General features: G+C 40.0%; 1 protein-coding gene across 1 annotated transcript in view; it reads right to left on the minus strand.

Annotated features, from left to right (window-relative positions):
• Positions 1-796: 796 nt before the first annotated feature.
• The window catches only part of LOC145469182 (uncharacterized), a 190,392-nt gene continuing 172,803 nt past the window's right edge, over positions 797-18,385 (minus strand). The window contains exons 9-11 of the mRNA XM_081452882.1: positions 4,885-7,100; positions 1,676-4,773; positions 797-914 (exon numbers count right to left, since the gene is read on the minus strand). Of these exons, the coding sequence (XP_081309008.1) occupies positions 797-914; positions 1,676-4,773; positions 4,885-7,100 (5,432 nt within the window). The remainder of the gene's footprint in view (positions 915-1,675; positions 4,774-4,884; positions 7,101-18,385) is intronic.

Consider the following 18,385-nt stretch of genomic DNA (forward strand, 5'->3'; position numbering starts at 1 on the left):
ACTTAAATGATGTATAAGTAAGATGAAAATCAATATTCATACAAATTTTCGCTCCGAATGGGTTCTTGGTTTTGTGATACAAGCACTTGAATTTCTAATCTTTTGCGTGACGCGGTATTTACATGACGGCCTAGAGAGCTGTCTTGATGGTTAAAAAAGTGACTTATTTCGGGGAACTTGGCTATCTGAACAGTTCATGTCTTAGAAAAAGTATTATTTTAATGTTTTAGAGTTCCTCGAGGGATAAATGCACGCTTTTGTAGCAAAACTCAGTGACAGATCTTTCTGTTGGTTTCTGGCCGCCATGTTGGTGCCCATACGGATGGGCACCAGCATGGCGTCTCCATACAAATCTCTGTAAATTTGGGTAAAAATTTTCTCCGCATATCTCGCATAAGAAAAATTGCTGTGACCAGAATTTTGGCGAGATTCTTTGCATATTTACCTTCTTTCATTTCCCAGATTCTGGACTTTATCTATTGACCGGTTTTGATTTTTATTTTGATCTGTTTTGAATTGCGTGACACTGAAAACCAGCAATTAGGGTTTTCATCTGTAGTCCCTTGTCGTGTCAGATAACAGGACGTTCCAAATAAAAAAACAAAATAGGAAAGAAAAGGAATCCAAGTGCGAGCAAGAGAACAAAAAGGTCTTCAAAATTTTTTGCCCGGGTCTCACTCTGTCTAACACTTGGCCGTAGGAAATATGGGTTTGCTCACAATCCCCACTCAAATTGTTAGAATACAATATAAAACAATCCTTACTCAACGTTTGGTTATGCTGTTTAAGGCATTTATCAACAATTCTCAAGTCGCGGCAACTTGCTGCTACCTAAGGATGTACTCTCTGTCTTCCTTGTTTGGTTGCACAGTTTTAGGGTCTCTCTAGCGTTCTTAAGGCATTCGTCTCCTTTACTGCATTGTTTAAGAGCTTGATAAACGTTAGCCAAGTTGTTGTAGCTTCTCGCTACAGCAACGTGTACCTCGCCGAAAATCTTTTTCTTCATGATCAGTGCCTTCCCGAGGTATTCTTTTGCTTCATTGTACTGTCCAAGATTCTGATAAACATTTCCCAAGTTGTTATAACTTGATGCGACATCGGCATGTTCCTCGCCGAAAATCTTTTTCCTGATGATCAGTGCCTTCTCGAGGTATTCTTTTGCTTCATTGTACTGTCCAAGATTCTCATAAACATTTCCCAAGCTGTTATAACTTGATGCGACATAGGCATGTTCCTCGCCGAAAATCTTTTTCGAGATGATCAGTGCCTTCTCGAGGTATTCTTTGCTTCATTGTACTGTCCAAGAGCTCGATAAACATTTCCCAAGCTGTTATAACTTGATGCGACATAGGCATGCTCCTCGCCGAAAATCTTTTTCGAGATGATCAGTGCCTTCTCGAGGTATTCTTTTGCTTCATTGTACTGTCCAAGATTCTGAAAAACATTTCCCAAGCTGTAATAACTTGATGCGACACCGGCATGCTCCTCGCCGAAAATCTTTTTCGAGATGATCAGTGCCTTCTCGAGGTATTCTTTTGCTTCATTGTACTGTCCAAGAGCTCGATAAACATTTCCCAAGCTGTTATAACTTGATGCGACATAGGCATGCTCCTCGCCGAAAATCTTTTTCGAGATGATCAGTGCCTTCTCGAGGTATTCTTTTGCTTCATTGTACTGTCCAAGATTCTCATAAACATTTCCCAAGCTGTAATAACTTGATGCGACACCGGCATGCTCCTCGCCGAAAATCTTTTTCGAGATGATCAGTGCCTTCTCGAGGTATTCTTTTGCTTCATTGTACTGTCCAAGAGCTCGATAAACATTTCCCAAGCTGTTATAACTTGATGCGACATAGGCATGCTCCTCGCCGAAAATCTTTTTCGAGATGATCAGTGCCTTCTCGAGGTATTCTTTTGCTTCATTGTACTGTCCAAGATTCTGAAAAACATTTCCCAAGCTGTTATAGCTTGATGCGACATAGGCATGCTCCTCGCCGAAAATCTTTTTCGAGATGATCAGTGCCTTCTCGAGGTATTCTTTTGCTTCATTGTACTGTCCAAGATTCTCATAAACATTTCCCAAGCTGTTATAACTTGATGCGACATAGGCATGCTCCTCGCCGAAAATCTTTTTCGAGATGATCAGTGCCTTCTCGAGGTATTCTTTTGCTTCATTGTACTGTCCAAGATTGTGATAAACATTTCCCAAGCTGTTATAACTTGATGCGACATCGGCATGTTCCTCGCCAAAAATCTTTTTCGAGATGATCAGTGCCTTCTCGAGGTATTCTTTTGCTTCATTGTACTGTCCAAGAGCTCGATAAACATTTCCCAAGTTGTTATAACTTGATGCGACATCGGCATGCTCCTCGCCGAAAATCTTTTTCGAGATGATCAGTGCCTTCTCGAGGTATTCTTTTGCTTCATTGTACTGTCCAAGATTCTGATAAACAGTTCCCAAGCTGTTATAACTTGATGCGACATCGGCATGTTCCTCGCCGAAAATCTTTTTCGAGATGATCAGTGCCTTCTCGAGGTATTCTTTTGCTTCATTGTACTGTCCAAGATTCTGATAAACATTTCCCAAGCTGTTATAACTTGATGCGACATCGGCATGTTCCTCGCCGAAAATCTTTTTCGAGATGATCAGTGCCTTCTCGAGGTATTCTTTTGCTTCATTGTACTGTCCAAGATTCTGATAAACATTTCCCAAGTTGTCATAACTTGATGCGACATGGGCATGCTCCTCGCCGAAAATCTTTTTCGAGATGATCAGTGCCTTCTCGAGGTATTCTTTTGCTTCATTGTACTGTCCAAGATTCTGATAAACATTTCCCAAGCTGTTATAACTTGATGCGACATCGGCATGTTCCTCGCCGAAAATCTTTTTCGAGGTGATCAGTGCCTTCTCGAGGTATTCTTTTGCTTCATTGTACTGTCCAAGATTGTGATAAACATTTCCCAAGCTGTTATAACTTGATGCGACATCGGCATGTTCCTCGCCGAAAATCTTTTTCGAGATGATCAGTGCCTTCTCGAGGTATTCTTTTGCTTCATTGTACTGTCCAAGATTGTGATAAACATTTCCCAAGTTGTCATAACTTGATGCGACATGGGCATGCTCCTCGCCGAAAATCTTTTTCCTGATGATCAGTGCCTTCTCGAGGTATTCTTTTGCTTCATTGTACTGTCCAAGATTGTGATAAACATTTCCCAAGTTGTTATAACTTGATGCGACATAGGCATGCTCCTTGCCGAAAATCTTTTTCGAGATGATCAGTGCCTTCTCGAGGTATTCTTTTGCTTCATTGTACTGTCCAAGATTCTTATAAACATTTCCCAAGCTGTTATAACTTGATGCGACATCGGCATGCTCCTCGCCGAAAATCTTTTTCGAGATGATCAGTGCCTTCTCGAGGTATTCTTTTGCTTCATTGTACTGTCCAAGAGCTCGATAAACATTTCCCAAGCTGTTATAACTTGATGCGACATCGGCATGCTCCTCGCCGAAAATCTTTTTCGAGATGATCAGTGCCTTCTCGAGGTATTCTTTTGCTTCATTGTACTGTCCAAGATTCTGATAAACAGTTCCCAAGCTGTTATAACTTGATGCGACATGGGCATGTTCCTCGCCGAAAATCTTTTTCGAGATGATCAGTGCCTTCTCGAGGTATTCTTTTGCTTCATTGTACTGTCCAAGATTGTGATAAACATTTCCCAAGCTGTTATAACTTGATGCGACATCGGCATGTTCCTCGCCGAAAATCTTTTTCGAGATGATCAGTGCCTTCTCGAGGTATTCTTTTGCTTCATTGTACTGTCCAAGATTCTGATAAACATTTCCCAAGTTGTCATAACTTGATGCGACATGGGCATGCTCCTCGCCGAAAATCTTTTTCGAGATGATCAGTGCCTTCTCGAGGTATTCTTTTGCTTCATTGTACTGTCCAAGATTCTGATAAACAGTTCCCAAGCTGTTATAACTTGATGCGACATGGGCATGTTCCTCGCCGAAAATCTTTTTCGAGGTGATCAGTGCCTTCTCGAGGTATTCTTTTGCTTCATTGTACTGTCCAAGATTCTCATAAACATTTCCCAAGCTGTTATAACTTGATGCGACATCGGCATGTTCCTCGCCGAAAATCTTTTTCGAGATGATCAGTGCCTTCTCGAGGTATTCTTTTGCTTCATTGTACTGTCCAAGATTCTGATAAACATTTCCCAAGTTGTCATAACTTGATGCGATATGGGCATGCTCCTCGCCGAAAATCTTTTTCCTGATGATCAGTGCCTTCTCGAGGTATTCTTTTGCTTCATTGTACTGTCCAAGATTCTGATAAACATTTCCCAAGTTGTTATAACTTGATGCGACATAGGCATGCTGCTCGCCGAAAATCTTTTTCGAGATGATCAGTGCCTTCTCGAGGTATTCTTTTGCTTCATTGTACTGTCCAAGATTGTGATAAACATTTCCCAAGCTGTTATAACTTGATGCGACATCGGCATGCTCCTCGCCGAAAATCTTTTTCGAGATGATCAGTGCCTTCTCGAGGTATTCTTTTGCTTCATTGTACTGTCCAAGAGCTCGATAAACATTTCCCAAGCTGTTATAACTTGATGCGACATCGGCATGCTCCTCGCCGAAAATCTTTTTCGAGATGATCAGTGCCTTCTCGAGGTATTCTTTTGCTTCATTGTACTGTCCAAGATTCTTATAAACATTTCCCAAGCTGTTATAACTTGATGGGACATCGGCATGTTCCTCGCCGAAAATCTTTTTCGAGATGATCAGTGCCTTCTCGAGGTATTCTTTTGCTTCATTGTACTGTCCAAGAGCTCGATAAACATTTCCCAAGTTGCTATAGCTTTCTGGTACCTTCCATACACAACTTGCAGTATAAATCTTGGTAGCCTCTTCATGGTATAATATTGATGATTTATACTGGCATTTCATTGATAATGTTAACCCGTGCACATTAAAAACATTTGCTTTAACTATGTCGCCCTCTCGTGTGTTACTTAGATATTGAACAAAATCACAGGCTGACGTTGAAAATAGAATTGCATTGGATAAATTACTAAGGCTCTGAAACACAGTAGCAGTTGAGCAAAGCCACGAAACAACAATGTCGGAAGAAATGAAGGGTGCTAACTCCTTCACCCAAACAACTTCAGCAGGAAAAGTACTTGTAAGAATTTCATACAACACTTTGCAGTGAGTTGTAATTCGACGCAGCATTACCCAGACGTCCCCACTTTCATGTAAACGATTCTTCTCCGACGTAATAAGGGAGTAAAAAACCTGAACTGCTACAGATAAACACTCATGCTTCTCTGTAGCCTCCATCAGTGACATTTTGCTGAGTACTTGATGAACAACGTTATGCACTCTTAAATAGCTAGGTGCCTCACCTTCACTGTATAAACGCAGAATTAAGGAAGAATTTAAAATCTTTGCTTTGATTAACTCGTCAGTCTGTCGCGAGGTGCTATTATTGACAAAGTTGACAGCTGCTTGAATTGGGACGGGTTCCGAATCACATAGCGAGAGAAAGAGAAATGTCTGGCGAAGAACTTCGTCGCTTTTCAAAGTTGTATCTATTGCCAATTGAATAACTTCAGTCATCTTTTTCGGATACGCAAGATTCACTTGAGTAAGACGTTCTTCTGTTACTTCACGTTCGACATCCGCAAGTGTTGTCAAGAAGTTTGACCAGTCATAGGTGGAAGAACGACTCACAAATTGCACGTAACATGCAGCGGCTGCTAAGGAAAGCGGCTGATAGTCTAGTTCCTCAGCAACCGCTTCAACTTTCTCGTTATTGGACATTTCCGATAATTGTTTCAATACCTCCACTGCGTCCTCAGGCTGCATTCCTTCACTGAGTGACTCATGGTAAGTATGAGGAGCATTTGTAGGAATCGCACTGCTATCTTGAGTTGTAATCAGCACCCGACCGTGACCCCACTCTTCACTGGCAGTTCGAGGTAGGTACTCATAAACCAAGGACAGGTTAACAACGTTGTCTGCTATTATTAACCATTTTGAGAACTGTTTAAACTGCGGGAAAATTAAAGACCGGAGTTGCTGAATTCTTTCCTTGAGGTTGGCTTCTTCCGCGGTAGCCAGGTTGGTGAGGGCGTATTCAGTAATTCCCAACTGTTTAGCCTGAGTGAGGTACGAGTCAGCTAGCGTTTCAAGGGTTTCAGCATTCAGGGTTGCAACGAACATTAAGCCTTCACTTTCTCCTGATCCTTTTGTAAAGAACTCTTTTCCAATTTGACGCGCAAGTTGCGTTTTGCCACATCCAGGATTTCCTGATAAATAAATGGTGCTGACTGCTCCATTACTTCCATCGTCAAGCTCTTGCATTTTTGCCATGATCCTTATGACGTCATTTGAACGGCTGATGATTTGGTGAGATGGCTTGAAAGTGAGATTACAAAAAGATTCAACTTTGGAATTAATTTCTTGCGTAAGACATTCAACCTGCTCTTCCTTCTCCTGTATCGTGTCCTGTGCCACTTGTAAATCACATTTGACTTCTTCTAATTCCGATTGAAGATTAGCAACCTGTGCCATCAAGTTGTTTACTTCTGCCGTGGGAAAGCTCGTCTGGTTTTCAACCGCCTCTATATCACTGATCGGAAGACTCAAAGAGTTGAACGCCAGCAACACTCTTCCGACATAACCCCTGAATTCAGCATCAGTGAGTTTCGCCTCGCTGATATGGGCAATGTCATTTCGGACTAGGCGAAGATCATCGACTTCTTTCTTGATGGCTGCACTCAGCGTTGTGCCAATGCTATCTGAGAACAGGATCACGAAAAACAAACAGCTACAGTCCCACTCTGCCGTGTTACCGTTTTGTATAGTCGCCAGATATCGTGCATTCTTGGAGCGGCTTTTTCTAGACTCCTTATTATAAAAGTCTAAACCATTTTTTGGCGTGTCTTTCCATTCTCCAGGTGTTGTTTTGAATAGGAAATCCCATTCTTGCTTGAAGACTTGTCGCAGTCCTTTCGCAACCAAATTAAAGGCGATGTAACAAATGCGAAAATAGTTCAGTTGCTCTAAAGTGTACTCCATCGTCGAAGATCCTGCAGTGAAAATACACCCTGGTTTTAATGGTGGCTTTAACGTCAAGTTTTTCTTTTCTACTTTTTCCATTTATTTACTTATAGGTGCGTATTGTAACGATAAACGCTCCTACGCAGACATTGAAGGAATTGTGTGACATGTCTCAATGTGCGTGATGAAACTAAGACATGCATACGGTAAACAACTTGCAGGACTAATTTGACTTCGAACTGAAGACGGATGATCTGACGGTTTGCTCTTTTTTTTAATTTAAGTTTTGAACAGGGTTTGGGTGAGTTTGATAACTTTCCTGGCCATTTTGTTTCACCTTAACGTCAGGAAGGTTTTCCCTTAGGTATCTGTTTCCCCTCAGTTTTGTTCGTTGGGATAATTTTCTTCATCTTTCTTCGTTCGCGTTTGTTGACGATTCCAATAACAAGGACACCGTCAATGAACGAGGTACCGCCCTTCCCTCCCTTCTTAACAATAACAACATGGTCCGTCGCTTACTTGACTTGAAATTGGGTATGCAGCGATTATGATATTTATGAATCAAGAAGTTCAGAGAGCTGCGAACTGGGCCTGCGAGTTAAAGTGCTCAGAACTACTTTGTTTCTTGATGAAAAGCTCGGATAGTGAAACAGGGGAATCTTTCCAAAACAATGGTCACGCGAGTGACGTAAAAGTTCGACGTTTCGTGACAAAGTGTGCGGGAATTTTCCCAGTGACATCAGTTGTTGATTTCACGGACTGCCGTGCATGTCACACGTGTATGTTACACAAGGTCAACAACGCAAACTGAATTAACCGTGCAGGTGGTATGAAAAAAGAAATCGACATCAACGCTTTTTTTTTTTGGTCACTGAAACAAATTGCCTCAGTTCGTACTGTTGGAAATAAATATACACCAGTAGGGAGAATCTGACGTTCGCATCTCTACCTCCCGTTCCTTGACTTAAAAAAATAGGCGAGCAAGTTATAATGGCAGAGTCATCGCCGTTTTTTCGCAATCAGCTTTCTTGTAACGGTTACCGTAGATTTTTAGATGTAGTTTCGTCTTGCTGTAACTCTATTGAGCCACCGGGGTAAGTGTTAGCCATCATGCATCAAACTGGTTACGTTTCTTTCGTTTAGTTTCATGTTTGTTCATGCCTTTGCACATATTTCTAGGTTTCGAAGTAATTACCGACGAATGAAATTAAATTGTCGTGACTAAAGCGTCAACTGATACTTTGATAACGGTGAATTGTACAGCGAGCGAAACATTCGAACCCGATGACAGTGACAGATGGCTGAAGACGCCAAGAGTCAGAGACGCGCCGCGAAAGGCCGTTTTAAAAGAAAACTCAACGAACTCAGGAAATCAGTCGATGACGATAAAGTAGTAGAGATCGTCAAACGAAATTACAATGAGCAAACCGTAGCTTGGAGGAACGTAGAATTCAAACATGATACGTACACGATACTTCTGGAGGACAGCGAAGTGGAAGCGAACGAAGAGTTGATATTTGAGTTATAACTATCGTTTAGCGAGACAATGGAGCAGTACATTCGATATGCAAATGCAAAATTGGTGAAGGAGATGGCCGTAAAACAAGAAATCGATCGTCAAGAGCCGACTAAATTAGATTTCAGTAAAACTAGGGGGATGATCGATCAAGCATTTGTAAAGCGAAACACGACTGAGGCAGTCTTCAAAACACTAGTTGACGAGGCGGTTCATTTGCTGGATTCACACGACGCTGGCGAGGACGCGATTCCGGCTCTTCGTAAAGTTCAGCAAGCGTTAGAGACATCATTAAGCAATTGTAAAGCAGCAAATGATAAGTACTTGGAGTTCCTGAGTAGACATGAAGCATTAATGGAAGTTGGATGGATTTTGTTTGTACAAAAGCAATACAACAAAGTTATCGACAGAATTGACTCGCGCATGGCTAAAGTCAGCCCTAAAAGTCATGACCAGAAGACTAAGGCAAAGCTGAGTAATCTACGTTTGGAAAAAAATCGGTCCGCAATGCGTACATGTGTGGCTTAGAAGTTGTACTTTTAATTAGGATAAAACTGAATTATCATGAAAAAAATGAAAGACACTACTAAGATTTTCAACTCCAAAGGTCAGTGATCGATAGTAGAGGGTGAAAATATGAGGTATTTTAGAGAATAGGGTGCTATTACAGAGAATCACAAAGTGTGCTCATGTGGGGCTTCCAAATATTTAGTTTTATCGTACTAGTAGTTACTATATGGTAAATGAGATGCTGCTGTATTGTAAATGTATTTGCTAATTTGCGAGTAATTGAAACTTATTGCTTCAACTTACAACTAAAAAGATTAATAGGCCTTGATAAATATATCCCAAACCAAACTTTTAAAAATAAAAAAATAAATATTAATTTTTCTTTAGGGTTTAGCACACTATTTGTGAAAGTCAGCAAAATCAGCAAAAGATTAAGACCGAGTTTACCAGAGGACCAGGCAGGGGTGATACATGCCATCTCTCCTTTTTGGATGAAACTTTGCCAGATTAAAGGTACTACCCAACAACTCTAAAAGACAAAGTGGGCCGGCTTTGTGTTTTTTCCCTTAGGAGTTAGACCACCCCCCCTGGTTTTTTGCCCAAAATCCTCAAAATGTCACTAAAATAAGCATCAAATTTAAACACCGCTCCTGCTTACAGAATACATTGCATTTTATTGGTATTTCACACAAATAAAGATTGGACCTATCTTAGTTCACACCAGGAATTTCAAGTCATTCGAAGTGACAGGTACCAATCAAGGAATGTCATTTCCTACCCATGTCCCACAACATTTAGCTATAAGGCAAATTAGCTGAAATTCTGACTCAAATATTGCTGAAGTCCAACTTTCTAAATCAAAACTTATTTCATCACAGTTTAGAGTGACCCTTGGCCTAATGAAATCAAGAATAAAAGTTTTGGCATCTGCTATTTTTTTGGTAACAAAAGCTGTTCAAACAACATGACAAGAGGCTAGTTTTAACAAAGAGACAAGGGCAAAATCTAAAAATATTAGATATTATAGAATCAGTTTATCAAAGTTATTTCTATGTTAATGTCATTAACAAAGTCTTTCAATATTATTTTGGGCAGTGGAAGCTCAATGAATGCAAAACTCTTTGCAATATCTCTTAACCCTCGGACGTACAAGGCGGGGGATGGGGTGGAAGCCATCCCCCCCAAGAAGGTATTTTCAAAATTTTGAAAAGACGATTTACTCTAAGGGGCTGAAACTTTCATTAGCTGTTCATTCATCCTTCGTGGATATTTTGATATGTCAATTGTGTGTCCATCATTTTTTATGTTTCCATACCGACCACTAGTTTTATGTAGGTTTGGCCAAAAATCAACTTTTTTGACATAATTCTGTATTTTTTCCAGTTTTCTTCATCAAATTCCAGAAATTCACCAATTTGTACATTTCATAAGCATTCTGGCTTGATTTTGTATCAATTTCCATTATTTCTTGAGCTTTTAAGAAAAAAGTAAAATCCAAGATGGCGGATCCACGATGGAGGGTCCAATGACGTCATTTGGCATCAAATGACGTCACAACCAACAAATATGGTATCATTTTGTAGAACAAGCTCAGGGCTATCTAATCAATGTAAATTTATTTCGCTGTACCTAAACAGAGCGCAAACCCAAGAGGGTTCAATCCATTTCCCTCTTATACCACGGTGGGGGTACTAGTTAGTTCGTACATCCGAGGGTTAAAATAACAGTGCAAAACACCTAAATTCTATTTGTAGAATTTAAATATGGGAATAAAGGGCCGTGATGTTTACATTCTAAAAAATTGACTAGTTAGATGAGACTTTTTCTAGGCAAACGTCACTTTTTAGATTACCCTTGAAACCCTGCTCGAGCATCATGGGCAGGTCACATGCTTGATGTTGCAATTGATTATTCTCAACTCTTACTTTACACTTGGCATACAAACTCGTCAATCCTGAGAGGTATTCTTTGCTGACACTATTGTTTGCCCTCATATATTAACTCTTGAGCTCACCCAATGAATATCCATTTCATGCGAATCGAGTTAAAAAACATCTATGATTTTTTTACTTTGCTGCATCAGGCAGGCAAGTAAATCTTGATTAGTATAAAGATAAACATTGTGCATATAATTTTGAAAGCATGGGAACAAGAACCAAAGACCTTGATCAGCAGCATATAATATCACTAAGTGATAATTAATAGTTTGTTGTTGTTATTGTTATTATTTATTATATTTATTTACATTTATTGTTGTTATTATTTATTATTTATTCCCACTGCGTAAGGAATTTCAATCTCTATTTATAGATGTGCACACTCCAATGATAAGAATGGCTTCGATGTTTTGCTCAATTGTAACTTTTTTTGAGAGAAAATACACAATACCGACAATACCGGATGTTACCTTTGTTCTCATCTCATCCGCTCACTTCCCAGCCTTAGAGAGTGCACAGGCATTAAGATCGTCAGATATGATTTCAGCGATCCACAGGCTGGAAAGGACCTCTGTGACAGAGAAATTGCCCCAGTGCAAAGCCATGTGCGTTGTAACATAAATGAAGGCCACAACATTAAAAGTGCTAGTGATATCCTATGGCGGGTTAAGGGGTGTCAGGCATCAACAATATTGTTAAGACTCAAGAGTCAGGCCAGACCTTGAAGCACACAATGTTCGGAATCCTGTCTCTAAAATTTTTTAGCTTCAAGTCCGGAGGTTTGAAAGTGTAGAAGGCTTATGATATGGGCCCTGGTAAACGTTTCACACCTGCACATGAGGAATGGATTTGAAAGACCTCAAGGGCCTACAGACTTATGCATAGAGCAGCCCTCAAATGTACTGCAAGAGAGACTGCTACTTTTACAGCCAGGGGTTTGACAAGTGTCAGCTCCAACAGCCTCAGTCTAGGCATAGTTAATAGAAGGGGATTAATATGAAACTCAACAAAGTTCTTTGATGTATGTTTTTAGTCTCTTTTTTGGCCTTGACCATGCACAAAACACAATTGTTGTATACTACTGACCGAGTAACTGACCAATAGAAACGTTTTGGTTACGTAATTCATGCATAGTGCATGAGTGCAAAAAAAGATTTTGCACGGTCGTGGACCTTCCAACACAAATCTTGGCATCTTTGTTTGCTCCTTTGATGTTTGCCGGGCTTCATAGCCATTCCCCTCTATTGACTTTGGTCTAAGCAGGAGTACCCGTCGGATCCGCTCCGCAAAATATGCGCTCTGCAGACTAAAGTTGAGCTGGCTGGGAATCTTAGCAATAAACAGAATCTTGCTGAGAATTTAGCTTATCGAGAGCTAGCTAGCTGGAAAATTTTTTTGGTGTTCAAATAGCTTACATTGTGGTTTTACAAATTTTACAGCTGGAAATTACATTCCGGATGCAATCACTGACTGGTGTATCACTTGACACTCTCTGACTGCTTGACCTTTTGTTTGAAAACATGCTTACAATATAATGTTAGTTGTTTATTAAAGTTTTATTTACCAGCAAACAATAGAAGTCTGTTCTGCTGTCATTTATAGCGTGAAATTAGATCGCTTTCTTTTCCCTTGACGCTCCTTTTTCCCACGTTCAGTTGTATGTTTTTAAACCACCGTTGATCCGGTCGCGGAAAATCATCGTCTGTTCTGCTTTCATGTTCTACCGTGATACAACTGGTTATCTAGTAATGGCGTTTCTTCGTTCGTGCAGTCTTTTCACATTTTTGACTGGGGCCCGGTGAGACTCCGGTAACCTCGTAATATTTTGGAACTAAAACACAGTTCCCGTATAATTTTGTGTCCAACAGTCGGTTTCAAGCGCGGTCAGATTTTGCCGACCAGTTGTTTGAGGGTTTGGCTGCCAGAGAACTCTGAGGACTCCACTGATAAATTCAAAGGTTCAGGTAAGAACTACTTTGGAGTTGAACTAGTTGAATCAGCCTATGTATTTAATATTGATAATATTAAGCAATGTGTGCGGGAAAAGCCGGCGCAGTTTTTCAAACTGTATTCGCCACTGTATTGTATTTCAAACCCAACGGAAAGTGCAGCTTCAGTGAAGACAGTGAAAGCAAGAAAAGGCCTAATATGTCTCAGAACTTGGAAGGGTTTTGGAAATTGTCAGTCCATTCATCCACAGTGATCCTACTTCCAAGTGTAATTTCAATTCTGTAATTTTAACGACCAGTAAAATCCCATCCCGGTGCTGCAGTCGACGATGACCGCTTTTTAACGCGTCGAACGTTAAAACATGAGCTATTGAAACACATTTGCCGCGTCTTGGACAAACTGACGAGATATTGAAATGATCATTTTTTCCCGGTGTAAGAAAGTATTGTTTCCATCGGTTTCTTTACTGAAGTCCGATCGTGTTCTTTATATAACTGAAGGCTGATTACCTATTGCTGCCTTCTGGTATCGCCGAAAATTTGCCCTGAAAGAGCTGTTGACCAGCACACCTGATTGATCTAGTTCCATGCTAATTGTACTGTACTTTGGCATTTAAAAGTAGGCAATCATATCATTCCAGATTTCGTTCTTTCGGTGCCGATAGCGCCAGGACAATAATGTGTAATTTAATTTCTTATGCTTTCCCATTTGTTAACGCGCGTGTTTTTCGCACATTCAGTTTCTGTCAGAGAACAAGTTATTTTGCATGCCTGCGTTGCTACCGGAATTGGAGACATTTCGCCTCATTGTCCCTCTTTTTATGATGGCACAGACAGTGATTTTGTGGTGGAACGATTATCGCGCGGTTCAGTTCATGTAGCTTAATGGCAAAGCGCGAAACATGGCACACGAAAAAATAGGGGAGGGATGTGGCACCAGTTCACACCATTCACTGAATTCACGCTTCTGGGTTATAGTTTGATGACGAAATGAGCGGTAAAAAATTATTCCACAATTATTGCTTTCTTAAACAGTTAAATCCTTGCTTCTTTGACTTGCCCCAGGGAATGTAATTTTCAGCAATTTAACATCAGTTAAAATCTAAGACATTTCATTGAATACTCTCATGAGTGAGCTATTTTTGTGAACATAGTTCTTGATCTAGATCTTACATTGAGGGGCCCGATAGTATCACCAGCTTTGTATATTATTATGTGTCCGTGGCTGTATGCATATTTGGATGCATGTGTGTGTGTGTGTGTGTGTGGAGCGGGGAGGACGCCGGTATAAGAGGGATTGTACAGTATGTTACATTTTCTAAAACATATCATTTTTCAGGTGTAAAATTAATTGCGTGAACTATAAGAAGCACAGCTAAAGATGCTGCAAACGTTACCTGATGTCATGGACTGCTACCCAAGAAAAGATGAGCAAATTTGTTGATGAAACCACGAGATTAAGTTTGTGATCTTTTATGCTGATCGTCCAGTGTATATTTATGACATTAGATTGATCTGATTGATACATTTTGTTAACGAGTCTCTAGACGTAATGATGCTGTTAATAGCAATACTTCAGTTACGGTGAACGGCCTATAACATCCCAACAATGCCGGGGTCTTTGCTGCGAAACTTTGCACTTAACTGTGTGAAACTTTTACGGTGAACGGCCTGTAACATCCCAACCAAACCGGGGTCTTTGCTGCGAAACTTTGCACTTTTAGAGAGGCTATCTGACGAGGTTGGCATACGTGGTACTGCTCTGAATTGGTTTAGATCGTACTTGTCTGATAGAAGTCAGCGCGTTTCTGTACATGGGGTTCTTTCTCGTCCTTTTGACTTGAACTGCGGAGTACCTCAAGGTTCATGCTTAGGGCCTCTGTTATTCATAATATACGTGTCCAAGCTGTTTAAGATCGTGGAAGATTATCTACCTGATGCTCATTATTTCGCGGATGATACGCAGCTGTATCTGAGTTTCAAACCACTTGGTAGCACTGCTCAAGCTGATGCTATACAAGCTATGGAAAAGTGCATTGACGCGGCGAGGAAATGGATGATTCAAGATCGGTTGATGATCAATGATGACAAAACCGAGTTTTTGTTGGTCGGCACACGACAGCAGCTTGATAAACTAGATTCGTGTTCCATTACCGTGGGCAATAATCGTATCTGTCCACGCCCATGTGTCAGAAACCTTGGATCGTGGTTTGACAGCAACTTAAGTATGACTGATCATATAAACAAGGCTTGTAATGCGGCATTTTATCATTTGCATAATTTGAGACGTATTAAGAAATACCTATCGAGGGACTCTTTAATTACTTTGGTTCACGCTTTTATAACCAGCCGTCTTGACTATTGTAATGGTTTATTGTTTGGCTTACCAAAGGCGCAGATCGCTAAATTACAGCGTATACAAAATGCAGCAGCAAGACTTATTCTTGACATCGGAAAGTTTTCTCACATTACACCGGCGCTTTACGAGCTGCACTGGCTGTCGGTTTCTTTGCGTATTGATTATAAGATTTTACTTTTGACTTTTAAATGTATTTATGGCCTAGCGCCAACTTATCTTAGCGATCTAATTAGTATAAAATCGAATTCATTATATAATCTTAGGTCTACTGGTAAGCCCTTATTGGACCATCCCAAGGGAAAGATGCTGTCAACATTGGGAGCTAGATCATTTTCAGTAGCAGCTCCAAAACTCTGGAATGGCCTACCTGTGGAGCTTCGTCAAGCAACATCACTTAACAGTTTTAAATCTCGACTCAAAACTTATCTTTTTAAGAAGTATTTTTATAATTTATAACTTTATTTTATTTCATGGCAATGTAATTTTTAATTTTCTCTTAAATATGTAAAGCGCTATTGATCAGAATATGTAAATATGCGCTATATAAATTAGTAAATTATTATTATTATTATTATTATTATTATTATTATTATTATTATTATTATTATTATTATTATTATTATTATTACTTAACTGTGTGAAACTTTTACGGTGAACGGCCTGTAACATCCCAACCAAAGCGGGGTCTTTGCTGCGAAACTTTGCACTTAACTGTGTGAAACTTTTACGGTGAACGGCCTGTAACATCCCAAACAAACCGGGGTCTTTGCTGCGAAACTTTGCACTTAACTGTGTGAAATTTTTACGGTGAACGGCCTGTAACATCCCAACCATGCCGGGGTCTTTGCTGCCAAACTTTGCACTTACTGTGTGAAACTTTTACGGTGAACGGCCTGTAACATCCCATTAATGCCGAGGTTTTGCTGCGAAACTTTGCACTTAACTGTGTGAAACTTTTACGGTGAACGGCCTGTAGCATCCCAACCAAACCGGGGTCTTTGCTGCGAAACTTTGCACTTAACTGTGTGAAACTTTTACGGTGAACGGCCTATAACATCCTAACAATGCCGAGGTCTTTGCTGCGAAACTTTGCACTTAACTGTGTGAAACTTTTACGGTGAACGGCCTTTAACATCCCAACAATGCCGGGGTCTTTGCTGCGAAACTTTGCACTTAACTGTGTGAAACTTTTACGGTGAACGGCCTTTAACATCCCTTCAATGGGTATTTATGAAATTTTTACGGTAAACTACCTCTAGGAATATGAGTGTCTTTAGTTGTTTAGCTTTCAAGTTAATTAATTTTGTGAAAGTTGTGTTGACAGTGCTTTGCAGTCTTGGGCAAGGCATGAAGCAGTGACATGGACTGAGATGGATCACCAACATTCAAGGTATGTATTATCAAGATATTTTTTTATTCATTTTATGATAAAGATTCTAATGTGGTTTATACACTTTTATCTCGCAATTCCAGAGTGGGAAGCTCAGAGAAGACAGTGGTCCAAAGAAGAAGAAAAAGATGTTTTTCAATACTTTTGAGGTAAACATGGTGTTACTAATCAATACTAAACCAGCTCCCTTTAGTTGTTTTAGGGAGCTGGCATAGCCCTTTATTTTTCAAAAAAATCATTTTAAACTACTAAATCGGGGTAAACATATAAAGTGTGCTGCTGTTGTTGAAATTACAATCATTATTGGGCTAGCAATGTAGAAGTAAGGCCGATGTGTATTAGTAAAGGACTTCAATATTATTTTTTTGTTCATTTCCCTTACAGCATTATATAAAAGTAATTTTGCAACAAACATTTCTTTGGTGAAAGCAAGTTTAATCTGAATGTCTACAAGGATTAGAGGGGTCTTATTTTAAACATTAGCGTGAATCATTTTAGATGTCAGAACGTAAAGTGCCAAACTGTCACACGTATGCTGAACCTGGAAGGCATCTGAAGTATCGGAAAACAACGTGCTGGGAGACACCTTGCCCGACCGCTTAAGACATAAATGGTAAGTTGCATTGTTTTTAAGGGATAAGATAATCAAAGTGTAGATTTTGCTTATAGCGGCAAAAATAACCACATATTGCTAATTTATCTCTAATATTAGTATATTCTCAGCTCCGACTATTGCATTTCTAGCTCTCTGATTGGCTCAAAAACTCCGACTATGAGCCATTAGTCGGAGTTTTACCTTATATGGAAAACAGTGCGCCAAGTTTAAAAATTTTCCGCTCTGTAAAATTGTTGAAATAAAAATCGGCGGCAAAAACCCGATTAAGAATATACTAAAACAATTATTCCATTCGACCTTGTTGGATATGAAGTGATCATAACCAACTCGCGCTACGCGCTCGTTGGTTATTTATCACTTCATATCCAACGCGGTTTCATGGAATAATTGTTAAATAGTCAACAGACAATAGGCTGTTCAATAAAGGTCCTAAACAGTGCGTTTGGTTTTAATCTAGGTCAAAACGCTGGCCAGAACATTTTTTTTCGCCTATAATTGCCTTGCTGGCATTTCAAATGTTACTCTTTACTGCTGGCTGGCTACTTGGCTAATTGCCATTTTTCTAGCTCGGTATTCAAAATTTTCATTATGCCTGGCTGGGAGTTTTATGAAATAAAGTCGATCTTGCTAGCAGTGAAGAGCGGATATTTTTTTCCCAGGAAAGTTAATTATTAATGGTAATTGACGTGGGAGTACAGAATCAGTGCTTGGGAAGTCACATCTTAAATTTCCAGTTAAAGTGTCGTTGGGTACTCCTGTCTAAGACCTTGCAATCTACTGAAGAAGAGTCCCAAGTTGTTAAAGCTACAAGAATGTATTCCTCCTACCCTGAAGAGAGATTCATAAAAGCATAGCAGTCTTTTGCATTCTGCAGAGACACTTGGATGCGGGCAAACACGTAATGAAGTTAGAGAGGGAAACGGCATAGACAGCATCAAGATAAAATGGGTTGAAATCCCAAACGTCCTTTAGTGATCATGATCCACGTGAGAAATCTCAAAGGGATGGGTCTGAAAACATCACGAAGAGGAACCCGA

Source organism: Orbicella franksi, chromosome 15 (assembly GCF_964199315.1).
Source record: "Orbicella franksi chromosome 15, jaOrbFran1.1, whole genome shotgun sequence".
Lineage (NCBI taxonomy): Eukaryota > Metazoa > Cnidaria > Anthozoa > Scleractinia > Merulinidae > Orbicella > Orbicella franksi.